The sequence below is a fragment of the Antrostomus carolinensis genome, unplaced genomic scaffold, assembly GCF_000700745.2.
Source record: "Antrostomus carolinensis isolate BGI_N321 unplaced genomic scaffold, ASM70074v2 scaffold23212, whole genome shotgun sequence".
Taxonomy (NCBI): Eukaryota; Metazoa; Chordata; class Aves; order Caprimulgiformes; family Caprimulgidae; genus Antrostomus; species Antrostomus carolinensis.
In genome coordinates, this window is record NW_010297894.1 from 16,104 (window position 1) to 43,844 (window position 27,741).

Sequence of the window (27,741 nt, forward strand, 5' to 3'; positions counted from 1 at the left end):
GGAGAAACACTCACCTTAGCACATGAGTTGATCCATTTATTGTGGTGGTGGAACAGGGGACTGTCTGCCCCAAGATGGAAGGCCTTCGGTATCGCTCATTACCACAGCACAGGATGATGAGGAAGGCACGTCTGAAAGACTTGTTCAGGAAGGCGTAGAGGAAAGGGTTCAACCCTGAATTGATGTAGCCCAGCCACAGGAAAGCTGTCCACAGCTTCCCCGGCACAGTGTAGTTTATGAAAGGGTCCACTATGTTTGTGATAAAGAAGGGGGCCCAGCACAGGCAGAAGCACCCCATGATGATGCACAGCGTCTTGGCAGCTTTGGTCTCAGTCTTCATGCGGTGTGTGCTGTGCTGGTCTGGGTGGTGCTGCCGGCCGTCGGTGGGGGCCCCCGCGCGCTGCAGCACCCGGATCTGGCGGGCATGCTCCCTGGCCGTGACGTAGATGCGGTAGTAGGCCAGCACCATCAGGAGGAAGGGAATATAGAAGGCCACCACAGAGCAGGTAATGGCGTATGGCTTGTTGACCATGAATATGCAGTACGTGGAGTTGGAAGCCTTGTTGAACTGCCTTTGCTGTATCTGGGGCAGCAGGAGGAAGGACAAGGACAAAGAAGAAGGAAATAAGTTCAGTGCTTCTCCTCCAATACCAGCAATTTGTTTCCCAGGATAGTCCACCATCACTTTCTGATTCTCTCTCCTCCTTCCCTTCTCCCATCAATGGCACGTGCCTTACCCACTGCTGCTTCTCCTGTGCTCACACCATGGGGTCTCCAGCCCTGCTGGTCCCCAGGTCTGCTGGACCAGCCCACGTTGCAGCTCCAGCATCCTAGAGCATTCTTCAACCTGTCCAGTGAAAATCAGCTTGACTCTCCAGTTCAGACACAGCAAAGGGGAATAACTTCACTTAGTGCCATGCTTTTTTGCAGTGCTCAGTGCTCTGTTCATCAGGGCATGGTTTTACACCAAGGATGCACAACTTTCACCCAGCTATATCCCATAGGGTTATTAGGGAAGGACCAGAAGAACAGGGAAGGGACTGGGCTGCAGCAGCTGGGGTGCACCTCCAGGCTGGGGTGTGACACTGAACTTCCCAGACACAGGGACTGTGGGCAGCAGACCAAGCAGGAGAAGTTTGCAGGTTGAGTCCGCAGCATGAGATCTGGTCAATGACTTGTGATGAAACAGAGACAGCAGAAGAAGGGGGTCTTGCATGTGAGTTGGGGGAGCAGGAGGCATAACTGGGACAGACAAGATTTTTAGGTGGTGTTTGAACTCTGCACTACCGCTCAGCATGCAGCTACTGAAATCTGCACAGTGAACACCATCAAGTTACAAGGAAGGGCAGGGCTTGCACTGGTATTTAGAAAGGCTGGTACAGCCAGCTGGGTATTGAGTCTTTTCTGAAAAGGTGAGGGCAAGAAATGACTGGAAGAAATCAGATACCTGACATGGTTTGTTATATAAACAAAATGCATCTCCATTTTCTACAAGCTGCATGTCCTAAAGGTGCTTTTCTGGAAGCAATTTTGGCTTTATCGCCTTGTCTAGAGGCTTGGCAGCTTGCACCTGTTATTCTCAATGAGCCAACAAGTATTCATAGCTCCTTGACTGAGACTTGGCACAGAAGATGCTGTATCTCTTTAAATAAGCTCTTCTAAATAAGGTGTTTTCACAGTTTGCCATTTTTTAATTCCTGCATCTCCAGCTTGGAAAGAGAGCAGATCTGCAGCTCTCAACTCCTTGCCCTGTAGAGAGGATCCTGCAAGCGAAGCCAGACTGTGGTGGGGAAAACTGACTCTCGCTGAAATGACTTGCACAGGGGAACTTCACCTTCTCCCCCTTTCAAGGCTTACGCCAGGACAAGGGATATTGATGGGACTGGCCCAAAGCACCATCCCTTCTGGGGAAGTCTGGGTTTCCTGGCTCTCCAAAGGTTGCTAGCGTGGCAAGGAGGGACTGTTGGGCTGAGCTGGCAGTGGCCAGCACTCCCCGAGAGCTGCAGAGGCCAAGGGGCACCAAGGGCTCCCGAGGTGCCTGTTGGGAGCCAGCTGGGGCTTGGCACGTTTTTAGAGGACTGCTCACTGAACCGATGAGCAGACGCAGCTAAAATCCTCTCCCAGAGCCACCACTGTCTTTGTGACAGTCCTTCCCGGACAGACTCATTGCAAACACCCTTAAACACACTCTCCAGAAATTCAGCAGCCCCTTTGCATTGATAACAAGAAGTTCCTCCTTCAGCCTCTCCTACCTTCTTTCCTTTGCATATTGCTTTTGAAAGAATATACAGCACTGAATATAGTCGATACTAGGCTGGTATACCTCCTCAGCTACTCACCAGATCAATGATGCCAATGCTATTCCAGCCTTGCATGATAGGGAGAAAAGAAATAAATGTCGGGATTACCCAGCACCCTCCAAGCATGACAGCGATGCGCAATGGAGTCATCTTGTTCCTGTAAACCAGAGGCTGGCAGCAGATAGCATAGTACCTGCAAGGAGACAAGTGAGAGAACAACCATCATCAAAGGAGACTTCCAGGTCTTCTAAAAATAAAAATGAAAAGCATTTTCTCCAGCTTGTTTCTCCTGCCATTCAAAACAGAGAAAAAAATGAGTCTATAGCCTATTTCCATTGACTGCCTCTCACACAAGAAGCTCAGGATATTTTCACACCATGAGTAAATAAGGTTTCATAGTGCCTTGCAGGGAAAAGCCAATATTTTCTGTTTTCCAGCTAGGGAAAATGAGGCACCAATTAATGCTGTGGTTTGTCTGAGGTTGCAGAGCAAGGGAGTGACTTCACATTCAGCCCTCCTCTCCCTCCACACTTGGTGACAAAGCTGTCTGTGCCCTCTTTACCACAATTAATAAGTCCACCTTCCTTCTACTTAGCCACAACTGAGTAAATTTGGGGGTTTTCCTAACTGCAATGGACATTTATTTTGACAAGACTGCAAAAGCTGTTATTGCAAATTAACGAAGTGTTTCAAAGCTGTGAAAATGTCAGTAAAATTAAGTATGTTTTTCCGTAACCAAGCTCCCTTTCTACCTCCCAGGAATCAGCCTCTTTCCTGGCTGGGCTTTAACCTCTGCCACAAGGACAGGGCAAATACCTGCATAGGGCTTCTAGTATTTTCACCATCAAGGGGATATGCCCTGTGCTCTCCTTTCTCCTCCTGATCCATCCAACATATTCATAGTATAAGAGATCCCTGCTCGTAAAATAACAACTGGCTGTGAACTGAAAATGTCTTCTCAGAGAGATACAAAATCAACTCGTCTGTCTATTTCGTCCCCACGCTACCCACCTGCTATCAGATTTCTACAGCAGGAAGGTGTATCAAACCTAAAACTGTAAATCTCTTTGCTCCAAAATTAATATATGCCCATAAACATAGCAAATCAGCAACTCTATCATCCAACTGAAGATCTTTTTTTTTGGTTTTGACCTGACAGTCTGCTTCAGGTTCCCAATGAAATGGTTTTGATGTTATAGAGTTTTGGATTTCAGCACACATTGTAAAGACAGGCCAGTACTGATGTCCTCACTGCTGTGGCAGGGAACTGGGGTCCAGAGGCACGCAAAGTGCCCATAAATTCTCAGCTCTTCTAAATAACAAAATATATAACTCATCTATGTGCCCAATGTATACATTTTCTTAGTGAATTAATAATGATCATCTGGCAGATGTAGTTTCCAGATTTAGTGAGCACAGAAGTTCTGCAATATGGTGCCCCACAGGATATCAGCACTGTGTTGAAGAGGACACAGTTTCAAAAACTATTTATAAAGGGAATGAATGATCTCTGCCAGAGATTTTTTTGAGTCAAGCCTCACATCAAGGCACAATGTGGACATAGAGAGAGAGCCTCACTGCTGAGTGCCGATAAAAGTCGATTTTATGAGGTCAGTAGCATCATGAATTAGAGACATTAAATTAGCAAACACACACTAAAGCTGGACCACTAACCTGAGATGTCTGCAGCACATTAAAGAAAGACATATATGAACGCACACATACACACAGTTTATACGTATGTATGAGAGATGTCCTTGAGGTGCAATTTATTTCATCAAAGTTTGGGTGGGAACCAAAAGTTTTGGGCTAAACAGGCACAGAAATATAAGAATTTCCAGAATTTCTTAAGACCTTTTTTTTTTAACAAGTCATGTGGAGTCAACTGAATTGCTTTATTTTGATAAAAACAGATTATATATTCCACACAAAAGGTTGTAATAATATCAAAGTGTCAAAAGAAAACACTTTTCAAAAGTCTCTTTGAAACAAGATTCAAAATGTCACAAGGGAAAAATGTTGAAACAAGCATTCAACTATTTCAATTTGATCATTTCTACATTCTCTTCTGGTTTTCTGTGTGCATGAAAATCAGCCTGTTTCTCTGAAAAGTTTCACTTTCAAAGAAATGGTATGTTTGACAGTAACTGTTCTTTTAGAGTACTGGGTGAAATGTTGCTCTCATGGAGCTCCTGCTAACAGCCACAGCAGTCAGTGGGTCTGACTCCTCTCCCCACTAACACAGCCCTCACATCCCTCCCATGAGGGAGAATGAGAATCTGAATAATTTACAGGAACAGGATTTACTTAGTTTTGGAGCTTGCCTTCATTAGATCACGAGTTGAGCATGAGAGTATCCAGCCTCAAAGACATGCAAAACTCACCTGGGTAAGACCCTGAGTGACTTAATTAAATGAAGACAGGTTTAAGTTTGAATTTGGCCTGTTTTGAGAGGAAGGCTGGATCAGAGACCTCCAGAGGTTCCTTCCAACCTAAATTTTTCTGCGTCTATCAGACAACAAGGACCATCATGGTCAGATTTCAATATCTTAATGATATCTGTACTTCTTAATGAGTACAGAATAAGTATTTCCTTTGTTCCTAGCATAACTGCCCTCCTCATAACAGCTATGATATGCTTGTGTAACTTTGTCTCAGGTTGCTAGAGCTTATTGAGTCTGGATTTCCCCCTAATCTCCAGATTTCCTTCCCCCAGATTTCCTTCCCCCAGGTGCTAATTAACCCTTTGAATTCAAACAGGTATTTTCAGTAATGTTTGTGACTGCTTATTAGGACAGATGGTGCTACTCCGGGCATTATGTGCAACTGCTCTTCTGACTCTAAACACAAGGGAGATATCTCTGGCATATTTAATTGTTTACTATATGAAAGACACCTACTGGAAAGTGCTACCCAGTGCTGGACATCAAAGGATTCCTGTGACATGCCTGATGGCAAGTTACTGCAAGTCACGAGAGACTACATTTATTTGCAGAAAGGGCAAAAGAAGAAATTAAATAAATAAATGGGAAAGAACAACCAAGACACTAGCTACCTTTCACAAGTTGAATAAGAAAACAGAAAAGGAAAACCACAATTGCTAATTAACTACAGCAGGAAAACAATTCTTCCAAGCAGTTTGAGTTATTACATTTCTGTACTTCTATCTCTGCTGCAGCTGACAGCATTACACTGACTTGTATATGCTATTAAAGGCCATTAGTGTTAAAATTATGCCTGTAAAAATGACATCTTAAGCTCTAATATTTCTTCCCTCCCAGTGATTCAGCAGCAATTTACTTCAACCTATATGTCAAAAGATTTTTTTTTTTTTTTTTTTTTTTTTTTTTTTGCTATCTGCCGCTACCATGACTTCCCTTGTGTTCAGAAAGTCAAGCTGGGTTCCTCCTGCCCTACACCATTACCAGTAACAAGGTTCCACAACCAGAGTGTGGGTGACAGTTTTGCTGATGGCAAGGGAGGCAGAGAAGCACACCATCCACTGTTCCATAGCTCAGCAGGATTTCCATCCAACAGCCCATAGAGTCAGATAAAAGAGATCTGTGCATGTTAACAGAAGTCATTGAAGTCACATAAATTTTCGCAGTAGCTGGTGATTTGATGTATGTGATGGTTTGGGCATTTAAGCAGCTATTTATTCACTGAGAAAAAAGTAATTATATCTCTCAGATTATCAATAGTTTTAGTCAAAAGCTGAAATAAAGACTTTTTTTAATTCTACATTTCTGCTTCCTTTCAAGCTAAAGCTGTTTTCTTGTGCTCATAAAGAATATCTATTATGTACTGGTATGACAGTGTGATGAATGAATATAACACGTAATACATGCTCATGATTAATACCATGTCCAAGTTTAATTAAATATTAATTCTTACTATTATCAGCCAAGACCTATGTTTCTGCAGCTCCTTGAAAATGTTAACTTCCTTGTTACCTACAGCAGAGCAGATGATGTGAAACACATCCTCTCCTCCGCCTCTGTTATGACATTCTTCACTGAAGGGGAAAGACAAGAATCCCTTCCTGGAGCTGTAGATCTTCCAAGCAGCTTCATAAAGCAAAGGTTATCATAATACTTTTCTATTCCCATATCAGACATTTGCCACATGAATGAATCAATTGCTAACATTTTACAGAAGGCTCAAAAGAAGAAATCCATGGCTCTTATGGCCACTGCAGATCTGTCCAGCTACCAAGGATTTGTGACCTGCCCAGCATCACTTGGTGGCTCCGTGAAACAGTGCAGTGGTCAGACTGTCTCAAGGAACATGAATGTGATGCTCCCTGGTCTTCCAGTGGAAGTTCCAGTGATATGTATGTGGAGGGACCAATTATTGCCAAGTCAATAATTTCCCAAAAATGGACCTCGTGTTACAAACACTCTCTCAGCAACTCTGAGGGGATGCAGGTGCATTTCTATCATGTTCATGAAAGCTATAAAAAACGCACAAGGTACCCCCAATCTGTGGTGTCATTTCCCCCATATTCCTACATGCATCACCAGCAGGAGCTCCCACAGTTACATGGAGGAGCCTCATACACACAGTGCTCACGAGCTCTGAGAGCAAAATGTTTTACCCTTTCCCAACAGGACTTGGGCTTTGCCTGCCGGTGAGCTCCTCTTTACAGCTAGTGCTACAAGTAAAATCAGAAAGCAGATATAAATGCCTGATGAACTGTACATCAGCAACACATTTGTACCTAACAGCCTTCAGCACTTTGGGTAGAGAAGACATAATATCGCATTCCTCAGCAGCAGGATCACGGACAGCTTGCATCATGTTAAACTTGTGCATATGTGAAGACAGGAGATGGCAGATAAAAGGAAAGCTGTGAAGCCAAAGAGAAAATACACAGAAAACGAACCTCAGTTATGTTCTTGCCTTGTATGGCTGAATGTTGAATCTGCTGTGCTGGTCTAAGGCTTTAATGGAAATTTAAGTGCTGTAAATCACAGGTGTTTGCTGTTGCCATTTTGCCTGTATGAAAAATCCTATGCATACATGCACACACATGTATGCACACTCCTTGTATCACACCCTGCCTTTCCTCCAGGAAAAAAAACAGAAAAAAAACCAAACCATTACTGAAAAGCACATCAACTTTTAAGTGATAACACTTGTAGTTAATACAAGTTTACAGCTTCTAGGTTCTTAGAGACAAGAAGGAAAAGTGGCAGGTCTGAGAAACAGCATTGCATTTCAACGGACAGGTGACCTAGATCTGTCAGCAACATCATTTAGCTGTGGTCCATGGCAAGGATGGCTACTTGTGGTAGTGACTATCTGCATACTCATCCAGCACCAACATGATGAGACTCCAGTTGTGACTGGCATCTGTGGTCAAGACTGAAATCAAAGCTCCAAGAATCCAGATAACCAGCTGGGCCAGTAACATTAACATACACAAGTTTCTGTGGTTAAAGAGAAGCAAGCAGTGAAACAGCAGCCAGCACATCTGGCCACCCATCAGCCTGGACATCCAAGCGCCTCCTCAAGCCCATGGTGGTATAAAAGCTGCCCTGGGCACATCTCCAGAGAGCTGTCCTGGAGGCCACAGCTCCTGCCGCTCGATCAGTGATGCTCTAACCATACTGCTGCTCTTTCCTTGCCTTCTGGGCATTACAGAAATATAACCACGTAGCTGCATTAGATAATTCCTTGCCCTTGGAGAAAAATTAAAGCACCCGCCTGGTTTGCAATACAATTAGATTTGAGCTACAGGTATGTAGCCACTACCCTGAAAGAAGCTCCTTAGATATCACAGACAGACAAATACACATCCAGCTTTCTAAACAGACTGGTTCTGTGGGTGGCCCACATTTAAAACCATTTGGTGTCATGTGCATGTATAAAATTACGTACATACCATATGTTTTATCATCACCAGGGCCAAAATGAGCCAAGGAAAACTTACTGAATATTTATACCAAGTAATTTTTTTACCCTGCTTAGAGAATCTAGAAAAAAGAAGACAAGAGGGTGGGAAAACTGTGGGTGCTATTAGCTCTCTCCCAAAGTTAGGGTGCAACAAGCATGCCCACACAGGCTCTGTGCCTGTATGTGTCTCCTGAACTATGACTTAAACACCAAAGGAACACTGAACCACACTGACAGAAAACTCTTGTGGGTGACAGGACATTTATTTCAGAAGCTTCTTCTTCTCGCAGGACACAAGTTGTCTATAAGGATTTGGCTAGTTTGGAAGATCCCCTTCGTCTCTACTCTGTCGTGCTCCACAAAACCCAAACCTGAGCGTAGTTTTGCACACTCCTCCTCTCCCTCACTTAACCCAGACTGGGCCAGAGTCTTCATTTGAACCCTGACCAAGTGACAAAGTCTAAGGAGCCAGGATCTCAAACGTATTTGTGCCTGCACAAAATTAAAACAGAACTACTGGCTTTGCTGATATTTCAGTCAAACCAGATTCTGGTCTCTGCATAACCAGATTTTTACACTTTTTTGGAGAGAACAGCTCTTTCTCTTTTCCTTTTTCCCACTGAGCAAATAAGCTATGGTCTCTGACTGTGCCAAATAAAATAAAGTTATGCATCGCTGGTCCAGAAAAAAAAATATCCTAAAATGATTATATCTAACAAAACTAAATTCTTATTACAAAAACAATGGCCTGCTCGTGGCGAGATAATTACACTGAAAAAAATGCTAAAGAGAACAGTTAATTGGAACTGGATAAATTTAGCTAGTAAAACAAACAAACATATGTTGCCAAATGGAGATAGAGGACTCCTTCATGGTCTCCGTGTGGGTTGGTGTGTGTAGAGAGTTATTGGCAGCAACAATGGGAAAATAAATTACCATATTTCTAGAGGGTTTGTAAAGATTAATAAAGGACAGTGCATCCCTCAGGCTGTGCCATGGCCATCTGCTCTGTTATTTTTCTTAATGCTCTTGGACCTGAATTCTGCAAATCCCGTTAGTTTTCTTGCTGAGCCGAGTGCCAACAGGGATAACTCTGCTGTTCCGTGTCGTGCCTTGCATCCCCTGTGGATGGTCTCCATTTGCCCCTGCTCAGCCCCTCTCCATCCTGGTTCTCTGTTTCTGTACCTGAGCACCAGGGAGCTGCACGAGATCAGACGCCTTTCCAGATGAAAAGGGCATGGGGGATTTACGGCCTGGTTCAAAACTATAGCTGGAATTTGTGTCGTATAATCAGACTGCCGACTGCCTAATCATTACTTACTGATAGCTATTTAAAACCTAATAAGATTCCCCACTAATAACTTCCCCCCATCCCTGGCTAGCTGGCAGATGTTTCACAGAGCACAGCTGGGCACAGCTGCTTTGTCCCCATCCTTGAGAAAGACATCAAGCTCCCAACCTCGAGCCCACTATGGCCCAAGCGTCCTCTGGTGAGTCAGTCGATCCCCCTGTGCCTCGGCTGCGTTGGCTGTAATATCACCTGTGCAAAAGAGATGAGCACAGAGAGCTATGGGATGCAGCGCTGGAAGCAGGAGGCAGCAGGCAGGGGGTTCTTCTGCAGAAGGACTTCCACTGCAGAGCACCAGGGCTTCGGGTGTTCAGGAATCTCTAAAGCATCATCTCTCTCAAGGGATTGGGCTAATTTGATGTCTGAACAGTACATTAATGTTAATTAATGTTTGTAAATGGTGCAACGAGCATCTGTCACTCTGGTGCTCCAACACTCTTCGGATACATCTGCTTTGCTTTAGCCTTTATTTAGCAGTGATTATGTGGTATGTTTGAATTCCAGTAACATTAGTGTGGAATATACAAACACACAGTTAGGTCTGTTTTGTTGCGTGGTACACAACAAATTTGCAAATGTTTCGAACCTGTCAGGCAAACACTGTACCCAGTGCCCAGCAGAGACACAGACTGGGAGGAAAGCTTCACGGGCTGGGATGCAGCAGGAGAGCTGCAGGAAGCACAGAGAGGTGCAGGATGCTCTGCTTGCATGAAGAGCAGAGGTGCCAGATGTGCATCTAAGCCCAAGAACACAGACATTCAGGACCTGTTTGTTTCTCTGTTGGTTTTTGTTTTTTGGGTTTTTTTACCCCCACAAGACTTTGAGAAATATTTGTATTGTAAATTGTACTGCAAATATTGGAGAAGAAAATTGCCTTTCCTGACATATTAACTGTATTTGAAGATTCTACTATAGCTTCTTGGTCTATTTATATGCAGTGCAATTATTTTTATTGCATAGGCACAAAGAATGGATACGTATGCAATAAATAAATAATTCAAGGCTAAATCTTTCTTTTATATTAGAATACCAAAGGGACAATGAAAAAGCATAACCCAGTGACAGCAAAATTTGGATTCTGTGAGTCCTGAGATATCTCTGACACCTAGGAAAAACACTTTTTCAGACGAGACTAAGAGTGTCTCTAAGTCTCTGTAGTACTTTGCTCCCTGTATCTGACTGGTAAGATCAGTTTATCCTGTGGTGATTTCTCCAGATTTTCTCAAATGCCTTTGAGAATTAAAGCCTGAATACTTCCCCCTCCCAGAGGCAGTAATGGAAACAGATAGAAGATATTATCAGATAAAAGGCTTTTCAAGCAACACTTTCTGAGAATGTTGAACAGAATGACTTTCCAAGCTGAGTCCTGAGGATTAAATTAAACCCCCAGCTTCTTTAAAAAAACCCACAGTTGTATGCCCCAAAATAAAACAGAGGGCAGGAAATATATGAATCACAGAAAAAACACCAGCTAGAAAAAGCATACTCCTTTAAAGTCTGAATGAACAGAAGGGCAAGAGCTAGCAAAAATTAAATAAAACACTGTGAAGGAAGCAGTGCTGTCAGTGCCCCTCCAACCCAGCTGCCAGGATGGGTGGAGCAGAGGTGATGGAGAACAGCTCAACCATGGGCTGAGTCATCCTGCCCTGTGCAGAAACCCAGGCATTCATCTACCTGCCCTGATCCTCTCAGGGCCATCCACCACTATCTCCTCATCTGTTCTGTTCTCTTAACACTGGAAGTCAGTTCTCATTGAGGAAAAAAGCAACTCCAAAACAAACAAAAGTTGTAACAAGTTTCTGCCAGCAACCTTTAAAGCCTAGGTGTGAAGCTTTGCAGACAAGAGGGGAAAAGAAAGACACGTTGCTCTTACTCACAATCCAAGTATTTTGAACTGACCTGAAAGTTTATTGGAGATGACTGCAGAATACCACAAAAAAATAAACTAACTGGAAGTCTTTAGAACTCTCAACTAATGTTTGCACAGGGCAAGGGAGAGATATGCTTTGAAAGCCTGTAGTCCAGTTCCCAAAAGGAAAATTTGGCACAGCAGTTAGAAATTAGGAGACTTTGCTAGCCTGTTACATCCTTGCTGTGAACAGCAAATGTTGGGTACAGTGCTCATTTGGGTTAGAGGATGGTTACTCTGTCATTAATCTCTATTAGACTGCGCTGTCGGGTACCCACATTTTAACTAATATGCACCAGGAACAGCACAACTTTTTGGGTTCAGTCTGCAAAAGGAAAAGGATTTTTAAAATGGACAGTGCCCGAGAAAAAGGAGAAATTTAGAAATTTTTTGTATTTATATCTATTCAAATGTTACTGAAGTCTGGATATATTCACTTTTCAATTCTAGCACAGAGAGAAGTGAGGTCAAAATTTTCTCCTTGCTCTTCTCAAGGTGATCACAGATCAAAACACATCTGGAAGTGATGCTCCCAGGACAGTCACAGCAAGGGGCTGGCACATCACGAAGAAGAAAAAGGCAAGTTTAAAAGGTGGGGTTCATCCTTCTTTTGGTGTGGAAAATGAATTTATTATTCTGTATTCACCCAAGCTGTGTTGAAAATCCCTGTTGTTCTGCTTGCCAAGGAGTTTCAGAACAGCAGCCAACTTAATGGCAGCAAAAGTGAATTAATCTCTGCAAAAAGGACACAGGAATGAAGTGGAACTGTCACAGTCTCCAGGTGACGCGTAGCAGGACATGGCAGAAGCGTAATTTCCCCCACAATGCAAGAAAGAGACCATGGCACATCCATGGGGATGTGGTATGGTCCAAAGTCAAAATGTCTACATTCTCCCTGTCTTCTTCCACCTAAATGCCTCATCTGAGAGATGGAGGGAAAGACCTCACGTTTAATTTCAATCAGAAAATGGTTTCTTAAACAGGTCCAATAGGGAAAAAAAAATAATGTCCTTGGTCTTTGTTAATGTTTAGACCTGAGACTGTTGAGAGGTAAGGGGTAGCAGGTTTTGGATCTGCAGGCATCAGGGTCTGCTGCTTGTGTGGTAAAAAGCAATTGCTTTTATATCATATGTTTTCTGATTCACCTAATCAGGCTGCCAGACCATGCCAGTGAGCAAGCACTGCAGAAATGTAAAATAACATATACAGTGGCAATTCAGGAAGAAAGTATTTTTAATAGACTGTTTGGGACATGAAAGAGCTCATGAATTAGCACAGATTCCTGGTCAGGTTAGGACTGTCTCTGTGCTCAAGGGCGAAGTCCAGGTGGATGTTAAACAACTTCAGCAATGGCTACAGTACCCTACCAGTGTCCTACTAAGTTGCATTTTGAAAATCATGTTAATCAGTCAGTCAACCAATCAGATTAAGAAATACAGCTTTAAGAGAGGAAGATGACTAGGGACTGACCCACCTCCATAATATTTTCATTTACAGCAGTTCAGGAGAGCTAGTCCAGTGCTACAGAAAGCACCTTGGTCTGCCTCGAGCACTGTTGTGGGTACTCTGAACTCAACATTTGGTCCTGGGAGAACCCAGAAGCCTGTAGAATTGGAATGCAATCAGATTCATACTGAGTTTCCTGATCAAACAGAAAGCAATGAAAGTCATGCGGCTGACTTGGGATTCTCCTCCTCACATGAGACAGGAGATCTTGGGCTTTCTCTTTCAGCTGACACTCACTGCCAGCAAACACAGACATAACTGTGTCTTCTTGTACTGGGAGAAGAAATACACCTTTTGAAACGTCTAAGATGAAATCCTGGCTTTTTATGACAGTGGCAAAGCTCCAAATGATTACCCATGGAGTTAAAACAACATCTAAGATGAACTTCTACAGCAAGACTGAATGGCTAGGAGAGCTCTATATGCCCTGCAGAGATTAGATGACAGAGAAAAGTTTCTATGGCAAATTCAAATGCCTTTGGAGAGGAGCAGCCTGTCTCAGGGATGTGACTGTCAGTGCTCTGCTAACAGTGTTGTGTGTGGTGGCCATTGCTCTAACAAGCATTCAATAAAGCCATTTTAAGAAGAGAAACAAGAAAAACACAGTACCAGAGAATTACCTAAAATTCAGATCAGCTCTGCAGCTAGTCTGCAGAGGTGTCACTCTTCAGCATGAAAGCAACAAGTAAACAATAAAGGCTGCATTAATTATCCATGTCAGGCTACATCCAGCCACCAGCTTGGAGAACCTTTTCTCTCTCTGAGCAAAGAACAGCACACGTATGGTAAACACATGTGAAAGAGGAAAAGCATTTGTGTGTCCTGAAATCATTCTGTGTGATCTGGAAATTTCAGGTTTATCAGCTGTCAAAAATCACTGCTGTGTTTCTGCATCCCAGACAGTGCAGCTCTGCTCCCTCACCCCTGAACTTGCAGAGGTTTTCAGCACACCCATCGCTCATTAATTAATTCAACCTCAGCTTCTTTTCAAGCAATTTGACTGCTCTTTAGTCTAACATGGCCAGTACTGGGGGGATGATAAATACTGGGGGATTTCTCTCTGTCAGGGCATTCATGAGGAAAAAGTTTACAGGCACTTCCTGAAAGATTTTTTCTTTTTGCTGTGACACTTAATATGATCTCCAGCTCTTGAGACCTTCAAATTCAGAGCTCTAAACACTTTTTTTCAATCAGTTTGGCACTAAGATTGGTGGATGTGGGGTTTTTTTCAGCCAGTGTATGCCAATTTTTCATTCTACTTTAAAGAATCTTTTTAATCCTGAAGAAACAGGAAGAATGTTTTTGTACCAGCAGCATGTTCAAATACACACTCAGTAAGCAGAAATCTTTAAAAACAGGATAATTTTATCACAGAAGGTTTAATCACTTAAATAGAATGATGCTAATACGGGGCTCAATCAAACACAGTGCCCATCACCCTCAGACCCCAGTGCAGGGGGGCTGCACCCTCCCCAGACCACCTCAGAACACATGGAACAGGCTTGGAAAATTTGTTTCCTCCAACACATGGTTACAGCTCCTGCTTTCTTTCACGACATCTGTTCTCCTCTTGTGCAGTATTCTATTGACTAAAGCATTGGCTTGGGACAGGGGGGTGGAGTGGGGGTCCCCAGACTCAGGTCCCCATTTCCCTCTCTCCAAAAGAAGGGGGATCATCTACACATCACTGCAGGCAGCAATGCTCTCCCATTGCTGCGGCAGCTCTGCAGCTGGCAGAGAGAATTCTACAAACCCTGGGCAGAAAATAAAAAAGCACAGAAGGAAGAGGGGAGCTGCAGGTGTTCACACTCTGCTCTGAATATTTCATTTAGTATAAAATAATCTAATCCATTTTATTTTAGGGGTTTTTCAGTTGGTTGAGGTTTTTTTCCATTTACAATTCCTTCTACTGAGCTGGGCGTTTGCAAACTCTGCCTCAGGTCTGTTTACAGAAAGAAAATCCTCCTGTATAAAACTGTGATCTCTATTCTGTATCCTTAAAACACCAACTCTGAGCCACACATTTCAGCAGTCACAGAGCCGAGGCCACCCCAGCCCCTTCCCCATCCTGAGGTGAGGCTGTCCCGGCAGCGCAGGGACCGACAGGGACAGGCAGCAGGAGCAAGAGCTCATGACATGGCAAAGGGTGGCACAGGCAGGAGAAAAGGGGGAGATTCCCTTCTGCACGCCCCACATGGGGGTTCTCCATCCCCTGCAGGTGTCAGAGATCAGGCTGTGAAGGGAGGGGGGAAAACAATACTTTCCCTTCCTGTTCCCTTCTCTACATGACCCCCTACATTTAATTAAGAGCCTGGAGAATCAAACCCCAACATTTTATATAACAAGGTCACATCCAGAGCACAGTGCCTAACGTCTGCTTTACTGGTAATTGCCTCAAAGTGGCAATTTGTCAATGTTTTTAAGATAATGAGCTTCCTATTTGTGTTCCAGCCATCTAAAATTCCAGATAAGGAAACGCGCTGTAGCTATTACACGTCAGCTCCTCTCTGGTTACAACACTGCATTGTGTCAGTGCCCCTCTCCCCCACAACAAAGGAGTGCTGCCCATCAGTGGAGAAGTTAATCAAGTATCTTTTGAAGTCCGGCTGGGTACAGACTCTTTGGATGAAAGATGCTATTTAAATATCAATTGTCATGATGACGAGAATGATTATGGTTATTTTGGCCGTATTAGTAATAGTAAGTAATAGTATTTAAAAAGGTATTGAAATCTCTGCACAGAACTCAAATGAAAGCTCTAAATATTGCTTATTAGAATAGCCAGTCAAAATGTTTTCTTCTAAGCATTTATCCTATGAAAAATTCTTGCTATTCTGTATGGAAAGTTCTGCCATTCATCCCAAAAAACTGCAGAGAAGACTAAAACAGGATATTTTGCCATAAACTATTTAGGATTTTGGCTTTAATTTTGCAAGAAAAGTTTAGAACAGAAAATTTTTAGGATCTCCCACAAAGCCTATGTACCCTTTTCACCAGCTTTATTTACCTCCTTGTTAGCCCTCACTAGTGGGGATGTTCAAATGGATGCCTTAGAAAAGCAGCCTAAAGAATATATTTTTCTCCCTATAATGTAGTAATACATGTCATAAATGTGTCATTTAGTGATACCAGTTTTCATCTGCCCGTATGGCTGCTAGCAGCAGGAGGAACAGTTCTGATTGATAGCACTTGAAAGATACGTCAAATAATTTCTGACGAAAGAGAGAAAGCCAGATAGTTTGGTGTTTCAGTCCCTGGGAAGACAGGGCTCAGCACAACACACCAAGCCTTGCGCCAGCCAAGGCTTCCCTGTGCCCCTGGCAGTGAGCAGCACCTGACAGTGTAACGGAGAGCAATGGCCCTGCTAAAACACTGTCCTGTGCATGATGCACCTCCAGCTGCAGGTATTTTCTTTCGATACATTTTTAAGGCATCTTCTTTTTTTACTTTGACAAAGAAACTGTGCCACATCTGATCGGTAACACAAACAGAGCTGTGACACAAAGCTGCCGAGAACCCAACTTGCTCTATCAGTATAAGTCCCATTCTTTTCAAAGTTTTTTGGTTTTTTTTTGAGCTGATGAGGATTCAGAGAACTCTACAAAATCAGTTACTGGGAGAGATTCATTGTTGTACCATTCCTGGTAGGTTCGTATTTGCCCTTTGGCTGCTGCTGACGAGCAACAACACTGAAGAAACTTTAAGCAACTATGGTTATTCTCTATGCTCTTCTGTTCATACCTGTCCAGCGAGATACAGCAGAGGTGCAGGATTGATGCTGTGGTGAGCAGGACATCAAGGGACGTTCGGACCAGGCAGAACATCTCTCCATAGATCCAGTTGTCCTGAACCAACTCAATGGCTCCAAATGGCATCACCAGCACTGACACCAGCAGGTCCGCAAAGGCAAGGGAAACAATGAAATAATTGGTCTTGATTTTCCTGCAAGACAGATCACAAAATTAGGGTGGAATAGTTTCAGTGCAGCATCCTCTATATGTGGACAGAGATTTCAGCTTGTGTTTGGGTGTAATTTCTTCCACCACATTATATGGTTGGACTTTATGATCTTAAAGGTCTTTTCCAACCAAAGCGATTCTATGATTCTATGATCACAGTCAAAGGTCCTCTCTAATGTACTCCTTACTTTACATGGTGACCCCTAGCTTATTCCTGGTTTTTACAGCTAAATATCTAACGTGTTGCCTGCAGAAACGTATCTTTCTGCTCACAAAAAGAGGCAAATAGATGCTCACAGGCCTCTGCATGTGGCTCAGCCTCACAGCTTGCATTGGAGAGTTTGGGGTGGAGGAGGGAGATTTTATTTAAACTTATAAATCAAGAAAATCCTTCCAGAAAGCACTGAGAAGAATCTAGGCTGAAGCTGTAATTTTAACTTGAAGAGTACTTTTTAAATTATAACAATAAAATAGAATTAAATCCATTAAAAATCCCACGCAGAATATGAATAGAGGCTGTTGAATATCTCATTCTGCTCCTGAGGCTGGTCTGACAGCTCCTGGGGAAAGCAGCAAGCCTTGAGACAGGAGAGTTGTCCGTGACACCCCCAAATCGCTGGCAGCATTTGCCAAGCTGCGGTGGTGCAGCATCACTGCAACAGGACCTTGATCTGTGTGGTTTTCTGCTGGGCTTGTTAGTAAATTTGAGATGAAAAAGGGGTAGAGGCCAACCTGCTTCTCCAAGGAATTGCTGCTTAGCTCTGTTTTTCACTGATTTATCTGCTTTTTTACACTAAGAGTGCTAAAAACGTAGAGGATGGATACTAAAGGACACACTGAGGCCAGTGTGAGCGTCTGGCATCACTGTGGTGTGATGCATGGTCAGAGACACCCTTCATTGCAGCAGTCTATGGCCTCAGCTGCGGGCACGGGGCTCTTCAGGCGAGGGGATGATCCCCTGTGCCACCCTACAGAAGGGCAGGCAGTGGGCGGCTGGGTGGGCTCACCTGAGCTGCCTGTCCCGGCACACGGCCACCATCACCAGCAGGTTCCCCAGGATGGCCATCAGTATAACGGCAGAGATGAAGGTGAGCAGCACGATCCTCTCCGCTACGCCGAAGCCCTCACTCGAACTGGGGAGCACACAGGAGGAAAAAAAAAAGTGGGGAGAGAAAAAAAAGAAAAGAAGCTGCAGCAGCAGTGGGAGGGGATGGTCTGGGCAGCACCGAGGTGCTGGCACCAGCACTCGTGTTGGCACGTGTGAGAGCAGCATCCCCACACCTGTCGCAGCGCAGCAGCTTTCCCGTTAACAGAGAGCATTTTGTATCTGTGGGGAAAGCTGCGAGGCTTGTGTTCACCAGCAGAAAGGGCACAGGCAGAGGATTCCCACAACACCCGCGGCCACCCGGGTACGCCAGCAGCGGATAAACTGACACGTACCATGGAGGAACCCATTTCTGAGAGCTGGAGTGAACTGTGCCCGATTTCTGAAGGTTCCTTCCAATTCAGAGCCTCTGGATGAAAATGTTTTCATTCTCTTTTCACCCCAATAAATAATGTTATTTTGTATGCAGAAGTATTTTGGGTTTATTTTCCCTGCGTTTTTCCATTTCTTCCCAAGGCTTTCCTCAAATGAACTTTTTACACCTTGAAGTTTGAAATCTTCTGCATAATCTTTTATAATCTTTTCCCTTGTTCTCTCTTCCCTTCCTTCTGTGCAGTGAACAAGAGGTAGTCTGGCATATTTTTTTTATTTTTCACTTGGTAACTTCGCCAGGATAAGGGAAAAGAAAAAAAAAAAATTAAAAGGAAGTGCCCAAATTCCTCCTGCTCTGACATCAATAATTTTTTTTTCAGTTAATGAAGAGAAAGAAAAGAAAAAGGAAGGATAACATGAAAACACAATGCTGGACATATTTTAAGCCTGTATTTCTACAAATATTGTTAAGTGTTTCAAAACAAGTTGTTGGGGTTTTTCTCAGAGCCTGCAAAGCAGGAAGGTAATACACAGCATGCAATAGCATTCAATTCCTCATAAACTTGGTTTTATTACAAAATTTTGAGCCAGTTTCTGTTTAAAGCTATTTCTAATTATGCACCCAGAACAAAATCCATCCTAAACCTTCACCTGCTTGTGTAACCTTCCCTATTACATTACACAGGTGAGAATGGGTGTTTGTTCATGTTACCTGCTGTGGCTAGGAATAAACTGGCATTAAGAGCAGCACTTGACACTAATTCATCAGGGAAGTTTTTTCACAGCATATGGAGCTGGTATTTGGCACCAGGATTAACGTTGTGAGATTGTACAGGTAACTGAAAAATTGAACTGTTATTCTGTTGCACTTTGACTTCCTCTGGGGTCACTTTTTATTTACTAAATACATTCCAGACTTTTACACTTTATTTCACTGAATTCTCCTGATTTTTGCAAAGCTATAAAAGATTAAAGACTGCTAAAGTCCTGCCTCCACTATCTGTGCTGTGTTAATAAGCTTCTAGTGACTGACTTCACCCCAAGGCTGCACTGCGGAACCTCTACCTAATCACAATCTTCATTCTTCTCCCTAAAACCGATGCCACTTTTGAGTATGACTTTCTCGCCCACTGCCAGTGGGTCTGGTCACAGCTCGCTGAAGTTGGACACTTCATATTGAGTATGAACAATATCTTAAGAATTCCTTGACTCTCAGTGTTTTACCCGGAAATACATCACTGGGTAGAGGTTCATCCAGATGAGTGAATACGTTTATGAGCAAACAAAGAAGAGGAAAGGAGATGCCCTGGCCTCACATTAGTTTCATAGAAAAACACAGCACTAGGGAGATATATGCAGGCTCAAAAACAAGTGCAGTTATATGGCTACAATAAGAAAGAGGTCCAAGGCAACTGCATATCTGAGCTTCATAAATGTATGTCCATATGCTAATAGTGCTTTCTCATCTGTGAGAGCACAGGTAGCTTTTAATTCCAGATCATCTCCTGTGTTAAAACTAAGAGATTAATAAATGTCACAGAGAGTGGACAGTTGGGTGTTTCCCACCTCTCTACAAGGTTTTCAGACAAAAACACCCTGAGCACTGCCAGACACATGTCCTTCTGGAGGTAGGTTGTTGGGGTACCATTGTACGGGGAGAGGGGGTATGGGTGGCTCAGGGCAAAGGGTACCCAGTAAGGAAGTCGATTTTGTCCTGTGTTGGAATGTATGACCCCAGCCCAGAGGTAAAGGTATTACTGCTGCTTTTGCCCAACTGGTTTTCAGTGCTTATGTCAGTAAATCCACTCCTACCTAATGCAGGAAGGTCTCTGGGGTTATGTTGAAGGGGTCAGACACAGCCATGGGCTTGCATCCAGCAAGACACTTATTTTTGTGCAAGCCAATTATGGATGCTAAGGTAAGAAAAAGGCAAAGTCAAGATGTGCTTTTATTTAGCATCTGAAAGTTTTCAGTTAATTAGAAAAAGTTGTCTACTGAACTTAGCACAACTTCAGTGAGGGCAATTAAGGCTCCAAGAAGCTGGTAGCTCTGGACAAATCCTTCGGTGCATTCAGAAATGTTGACAAGGCTCTGTCTGAACTAAATATGTCTTTCCAAGTTTTTATTGGACAGCATTTCTTCCTGACACCTTGGGTCATTAGCTCTTGGACTACTCTTGCTACAAGTGGATTTTGTGTCTGCAGTTCTTGTAATTACACTGCAATTGCTACCTGCAATTTGCCTACACTGTTCCAGTCATACTTCCTCCCATGTGACAGAAAAAAATACCTATCCACCAGAAGGATCTGCCTCATCTATCATTCTGTCTGCCAGTGGCCCATAGGAGATGAAATGCCTACATGCATATAGCAGTGCCTCCCTTGCATGCTCTCTCATGCCGCAAAGGTGTGCCACACAGTGGACTTGGGTTTAACAGTTCGTGGTGCATTCCTTTGCCTTCCTCTCTCTGGTCTGTCTTTCAAACTCTCAGAACATGGTGAATATTATCTCTGGGAAGCTTTCCTCCTTGGTCTCATAGTAATTTTTTACAACAAGGGTGGTGAAACACTGGCCCAGGTTGCCTAGAGAGGTGGTAGAAGCCCCATCCCTGGGAACATTCAAGGTCAGGTTGGGCGGGACTCTGAGCAGCCTGATATGGTTGAAGATGTCCCTGCTCACTGCAGGGAGGGTTGGACTAGATGACCTTTAAAGGATTCTTCCATCTGAAACCCTTCTATGATTCTGTGATTCTATAATCAGCAGAAGACAACACCACAAAAATTAAAGGGAAATGGAAAAGAAACAATTTCAAAGGCAGGTCTCAGCCAAAGCCTTCTAGCTGGGTACCAGGTGGGATGAAAATCCTCTGAGACAATGGGGATGCCGGGATCAAAGGCACCTTCACTGCCGAGCTGTAATTGTACCTGTCTAAATAAGCTTTCACAATAGGCTAACACTGTTCCGTGGCTGCCTCTGTGAAACAAAATGTCAAGCCTCAATGAATAGTGCCATACAAAAGATGTTCCTTTTCCTCCCAAGTGAGCACGGCAGCACATACGTGCTGGCAGAGCGGTAAAGAGGATGATGACGGTTTAGTTTATACAGAGCCAGACTGAGTTAGATTTATATTTTGTCTTATCTAGCTTTGCTTGTCCTTCTGCTGTTCCTAAACAATTCTCATCGCTGTGTTATTTGAACACCTCACATCTGCACTGTGCACAGAGCAGGAGAGACACCACTCTGGTTCCCGAACCCTGCCAGGGGGTGAGCCGGCCATCAGCCATGGACAAGGCTTCTCACTCCACCATGCAGTGCCTCGGGAGGGGTGCTGGTGACCAAGCCTGCTGGCTTTTTTTTTAGGGGAAACTCCAGGGTTTGGAGGCTGCCTGTTGAGAGGTCCCTGTCCCCTCCCTGCAGCGAGGATGCTGCTCTCAGGGTGGTGGCTGTGCTGCCCGGGGAAAGGTGTCAGGATGTGCTGGGGCCTTATCCCACAGAGGGGGTTAGACAGGAGGAGTGAAGCTTTGATTTGACCCATTCCTTGAATGAGCTGCTCTGACCCTAAAGGCGATGGGTTTGCACTCAGATATTTCACAGTCATCAATACCACATGTAGCACAGGCATGGGTGAACGGAACTGCCCACTCATCTCCTGACAGAAAGCAGTTGTGCTGATACAGGAAACCCTGACAAACGTCAAGGCTGCCACCTGCTATTGCCACCAAAAGGATGGCCCTGTCCCCAGGCACCAGGGCAGGCTCTTCACATTGCACCTGCTCCCCGGGAGCACCACATGCCTTCTGTCACCCACGTGCCTCACTGCCGGGCAAGACAGGGCAGCGGGACAAGCCAGGTGCCCAGCGTGGTGCTGACTGCTCAGTGCATGCTGCTCCCATCCCCATGGGCAAGGGGGTTCTGCAGGACTCAGGGGAGGAGCGAGCTTGAGGGATGCCAGAGAAAAGGGCTCTGGAGGTGGAGAGAAATGATGATTTTCACCAGGCAGCTAGGACAGAAATAGCTGCAGACACCTCTATGCTCTTCCTTAGCAGCAGGATTTGCTGCATTGAAGAGAAAACTCCTACAGCTGCAAGGAAGTGATAACTCTGAAGTTCTAACTCAGAAGTTATAATTGGCCAAGTTTGGTGCTTTGGGGTAGAAGACTGACACTGAATTCCAGCTGGATTTTGCTAAGCAATGACACCCCGAGGGGAGGGGTGTGGTTTTGGGTGGAAGGGAGATTTGTCCTTGCAAGGTAGGTATTGGCCATCTCCTTTTGTAAGAATCCCAGATGTTCTCCTCTAATTTGGGTTTGTGAAGAAGGACAGGGACCATAACAGCAGGTGAAGATTTAGATCTGCTCTGTGCTCCCAGACATCTTCCTCAGTGACCAAGCCTATTGCCTGGTACAGAGACCTCCATCCCTTGCAGCCTCATCAGCTGCAAGGAGTTGTGCACATGAACAGACACTGAAGAGAACTACCCACCTCAGGTCTTTGGTGTAGAGAGATTTTGAGTTTTACTCATCAGAACAACCTCTAGAAATGCCAAAGGAGGCCAGCACTGAGCCACATTTCACCAGATGCATGACAACTGAGAGGTGCTTCAGCTTCAGCCAGGAAGCAGTGCAATGTTTTAAGCTCACATTTCCCATCTGGTGGACAAGGGCAACCCTGCCCTGAAAGTGGTCACATCTTGGTCTGCATCATTTGACTTGGCTGGCCATAGCCCAGGGCTCTAAACAGAGACCAGCAGGTCAGAAACATACACTGGCACACTTGTCTATGGAGCATTTGCTGTGATAATTGTTTTGGAAGCATGTGAGAGATCTCTCCAAGGAGTATTTCTCTCGTGCCGTGCGGCATTGCTCCCCCGGGGAACATTAAATAGGCACATGCATCACCAGGGGTGCAGGAAGGATGTTCATCTGGGCTATGTTTCTGTACATCTGCCTCTTGAATAATCTATCATCAAGTAGGAATATTTGTTAATTATTCAGTCTCAGTAATTCAAAGCTGTTAATAATGGAAGAAGTGGATATCGCTGTAAATTAAAATCAATGGTTTGCATAACATCTTTGATCAAATCTGAGTGCTCTGGCTTCCAAGCATGCTTCCCTGTTTAATAAAGCAGAGATTGATGGGTTTGCTATTATGAGGAAATGAGATTCAGACAAAATGATTGTTAGTTAGTAGGAACATAGAAATCGCTTAAGGAAAAAGGTGAAATACTGATGTGAAATGAATACTTAAAACCCATATATGGACACATTTAAAAGGCTCTTCTGTATAGTCATTAATGTGAAGAAAAAAAGTGTAATTATTTTTTCAAGCTCAATTTCTACTTTCCTGTAAACACCTCAACTTTTCTAAATGACCTCAAGTGCTTTTGCATATTTTATGCACCAATTAAACTGCACAGATCAGTGACGTTGGTAAGATCACGCACATTGCTCCTCTGGTTTTCATTACACATGTCACACCCTGACCTCTCCACCACTGCAGTAAGAAACAATCACTAATAAATAGCTCAGTGCTGGGAGCACCTTGGGCACCACACAGACACTCCCGCAGGAGTGAAGGAGAGGGGAAAGAGAGTGAGGGTTGAATAAATAAGACATTGCTTTGGGGGGCAGAGGAGTGCAGCTGACAAAAAGGAGGCTGCTGGATGGTCCATTTCCAAACTGGAGAGGAGTAACTCTGCCTGTAAAGGTGACCTGGAGCATCTCCTAGAGGTAGACAAGGACCATAGTGAGCACTTCATAACAAGGGATGTGTGTAATTCTCACTGAGGAAGATTAAAAGCTCTGAGCAGTGGTAGCCTAGAAAAGCACTTTCTTCTTGATTTAACAGTGGCCTCAGTCTATGGGGAAGACATGGAAGAGTGTCTGCTTTGTTTTCAAACAAGTCATGGCTTTTCCCTCTGTAACTCCAGCTGACATTATATTTCATGTAGGTCTTTAATTGCAAATAAGCTGTCATTTGCCTCTACTCCCCTGATTATTCCCAGGCATAAAATCAGAGGCTGAGTGTTAAACACTTAAAAATCAAGCTATGTTATTTTATGAGTAAACCTAACAACGCATGTCTCAGCATAGAAACAAGACAATAGGGAAGATATTATTTGATCTATGGCTTTCCAGCTGTTACCATATTCTTTTCTTCTGCGACCTAAAAATATTAATCAGAAGTCAGCAGTAATCCAGCAGCATATAATCTCTTTTAGTGTCTTCAAATAGTACACTGCCTGTGCCACTTCAGACTGTGCAGATGGCAGGACAACTTCTAACAGATCCAAATCAATTATGTACTTCACTTCTGTTTTAGAAACAGATTGAAATTAATTAAAGTATTGACAGGCCAGAAATAAACAGCATTCCACGTATCAAAATAACTCAGTCATACAGTTAGTTTATTGGAGTGCTGGGTTTTTTTGGTTGTGTTTTTTTTTAACCAGATAAATTGTGGTGGTGGGGCAGGTGGGAAGGGATGAGGTTTTCTCCTTTTATGGTGGTTTGAACCTCAGAAACATTCTGCAAAACAGCTTGCTTCCACTGATAGTGTGGGGCTGAAAACTCACAATGCTACTGCAAACAGCAGCAGCCCAAGTAGGGTCCTGAACAATGAAACAAGGACTTCAGGCCACTTCCTCCTGGACAAAACTACTGATGAGATCACCGATCCTGCACCTCCACTCCACGTATCTCCTGGAGGCTGAATGCTATAGGGCTTCAGAGAATTCAGTGTTTTAAGCAGCTGATAATACTGATTAAAATCAATTGTCAAGATGAAGCAAAGAAGACAGGCTATTTAAACGTTTTAAAAATTGCTGTGTGTGGGCTGCACAGTCAATCAGTACGTGCCAGGAGCACTCTCCCATTTGGAAGTGGGTGCATGCTGGAGCTGCCAGACACTGCGGGACCTCAGGAGCTATAGGGGCCAGAGCAGTGGCTCCAGCTCTGCACGCACCTCAGGCTTTGAGACTGCCCAGAGCTGGGCTGACAGGTGAGGCACAAGGGGCTCCAACCATGAAAAAACCCAAAGTTTCTGCTGCTCCATGTAATTTCCCTAGCTTACACCAGCAGAAGTTCTTGCCTTTTCTGAATGGAAATTGGATCTGGGGCTGAAAACTTATCCTGAACAATGCAATGCTTTAACATGATCTTCATACAGATGAAGGTCTGAGAGCTCAAGAGAGAGACAACAGCTTGTACAGTTATACAGGAAATGTGTGACAGAAACAATCCCAGACCCAGTAAGTCTCCAGGCACTGTCTAAACTTAGGACCTCCCCTCTTGCAGGGAAGTCAGACAGGAATCCAGCAGCCACGTCCATCCACACTGGTCGCACCAGGCACCACAACCCTGGCTCTGCTCCTTCCCAAGCAGCAGATCAAGTGTTACATAATTTACACCCACATATGAAAGGATATTGCTGCAAGGCTGATGCATTGAAGTACAATCCTTTAAAACCACTAGACTGTCACCTAAAATATAAGCTAGAATTAACTTATGAAATTAGCATTAGATTAAGATCATGGTATTTACAGGGAAGAAGGGCAACTGCTGCAATTACTCTATTTGGGATCCACTAACAACCACCTCAGGAGAGCTCTTGTGCAAAGCCCTGTGCAATCACAAATCACCATCTTACACATCTAACTGGAGTTTGCAGGACTTTGGCACTATGTTTTGCTCCTTACAATATACTTTCAAATTTTTAAATTTTATTCCCAATGTCTCCTTCACATGCTGAATATTCCCCCTTTATTTTCACATAAACATAACAATACTTTTCAGATGTGCAGGGTCTACTTATTTTAAGGAGGTTACTAAATGCTCTATAACTATGAAAAAATCAAGTATCTTCCTTAGGCACAGGTAGGAATTTAGGCACACTACAAAGTGCAGCAGAGATGCTATAACAATCATTTCTCCTTTGTAAATGCTGAATAAAACCAAACATCAAACATGCCTTTAATCAAAAATTTCTTGATCAGTTCCTAATTAGAATTGCTCCTCAGAAGTCCCCCACATCTACCAAACTACACATCAGTTTAATGAAGAACAGAAGATGATGAAAGAAGCACAAAAATAGACCTGACTTTTGGTGTATATTCCATCTTAATAATGTGATTATCCTCTGTTTTCCAGATAAGTTTCTCTTGCCTATCTCATGTTATACGGAAGTCTTAAAGCAGGCTGTATGTTCAAATGACAAATACAACATAGCGACTCTTAGGAGATCTGATTTAATGAAGTACCTTACTTCCTAGCAGCATTCCCATTAATTGTCATTCATTTCACTTCCATATTCTATAAATGTCGAAGACAGAGTCTAGTATGTATTTCTGAACAAGAATGTCTGTAATTCACTTATTGTATAAAATAATTTTACTTTACAGAGACATAAGCGATATCACCATTACACATACAACTGTCTCAAGGCTTTCTCAGTAGTTTAGAAACAGGGAATAACATGATGCAGATCTATGACACAATCTCCTCTGGCATGGGAGTGAGTTGGAAAAATCAAGATTTAGACTCGTGCTAAACATACTCTGAGTGCCCACATTTCTCACAGAAATCTGTGCGATGCCTCCTGCAATAACCAGGTGCAAAACTGGGACGCACTGAGACTGATCACACCCAGCCTGCTACCCTTCGAGAGTGAGCTGCTGCTCCTGGGCTAAAAGCTTCTGTTTCCCTGTCTTATTATAACTTTTCCCATTAAAACAAAAGAGTAAGTTCTGCCCTATCCACACACATTTGTTTCCCCAAAGATAACTCTTTATCAATCAAAACACCATAATGGCAACAACACTTTCATCAAAGATACGAAAGTCTAGAGGTTGCAAGATTTTCAAATCAGAAAGCATGAAGGTCCTGCTCTGTTCTTGCAAGCAATATTTGCAGTCAGGGAAATATTAGATGAGAGGCATTCAGCCAAGACCAGTGGAAGAGTCCTGGCATCAGGCTGTACATTAAAATATCCAAGCTGCGTACTTATCCCACTGCTTGTTTACATCTTGGACAATAAAAGACAAATACAGCTATTGGCTGTCCAACTTCTAATATTTCCTGGACAGTTTCCCAGTTTCAAGAATCTAGAGGAATGAAAGAGTTTCTTCTTGTTACCCCTGCTAATGGAAGACTTGGCACAGACAAGATAATACACTGATCTCTGGAATACATTTTATTTGAGACACCTCCAAGACACCCCAGGTGACTCTAAGCCACATGAAACCAGCTCCAGCTCATTCATTACCAGACAATAGCAGGAGGTACTTTTACTTCTTTTTTGAAGGCAACATAGGACTGTACGTCCCAACAGGTTTTTTTTAAGGCACAG

General features: G+C 43.6%; 1 protein-coding gene across 2 annotated transcripts; it reads right to left on the reverse strand.

Annotated features, from left to right (window-relative positions):
- Positions 1-10: 10 nt before the first annotated feature.
- HTR4 (5-hydroxytryptamine receptor 4) lies at positions 11-27,654 on the reverse strand. 2 transcript variants are annotated; one of them, XM_010162281.1, is made up of 6 exons: positions 27,641-27,654; positions 21,598-21,609; positions 17,928-18,053; positions 16,703-16,903; positions 2,340-2,493; positions 11-583 (listed from the first exon to the last, which is right to left on the reverse strand). In XM_010162281.1, the coding sequence occupies exons 1-6, from the start codon at positions 27,652-27,654 to the stop codon at positions 11-13; spliced, it is 1,080 nt and encodes a 359-aa protein (XP_010160583.1). The 2 variants fall into 2 exon arrangements, with proteins under 2 accessions (XP_010160583.1, XP_010160584.1); XM_010162282.1 differs by lacking the exons at positions 21,598-21,609; positions 27,641-27,654 and adding an exon at positions 23,436-23,461.
- Between the last annotated feature and the right edge of the window lie 87 nt (positions 27,655-27,741).

Excerpts from the sequence above, each read along its gene's own strand:
- HTR4 (XM_010162281.1), bottom strand. Across the intron at positions 2,494-16,702 it reads TGCTGTATCTCGCTGGACAG|GTACTATGCTATCTGCTGCC; the intron begins GTATGAACAGAA and ends GTCTCCTTGCAG. Across the intron at positions 584-2,339 it reads GCATTGGCATCATTGATCTG|ATACAGCAAAGGCAGTTCAA; the intron begins GTGAGTAGCTGA and ends CTGCTGCCCCAG.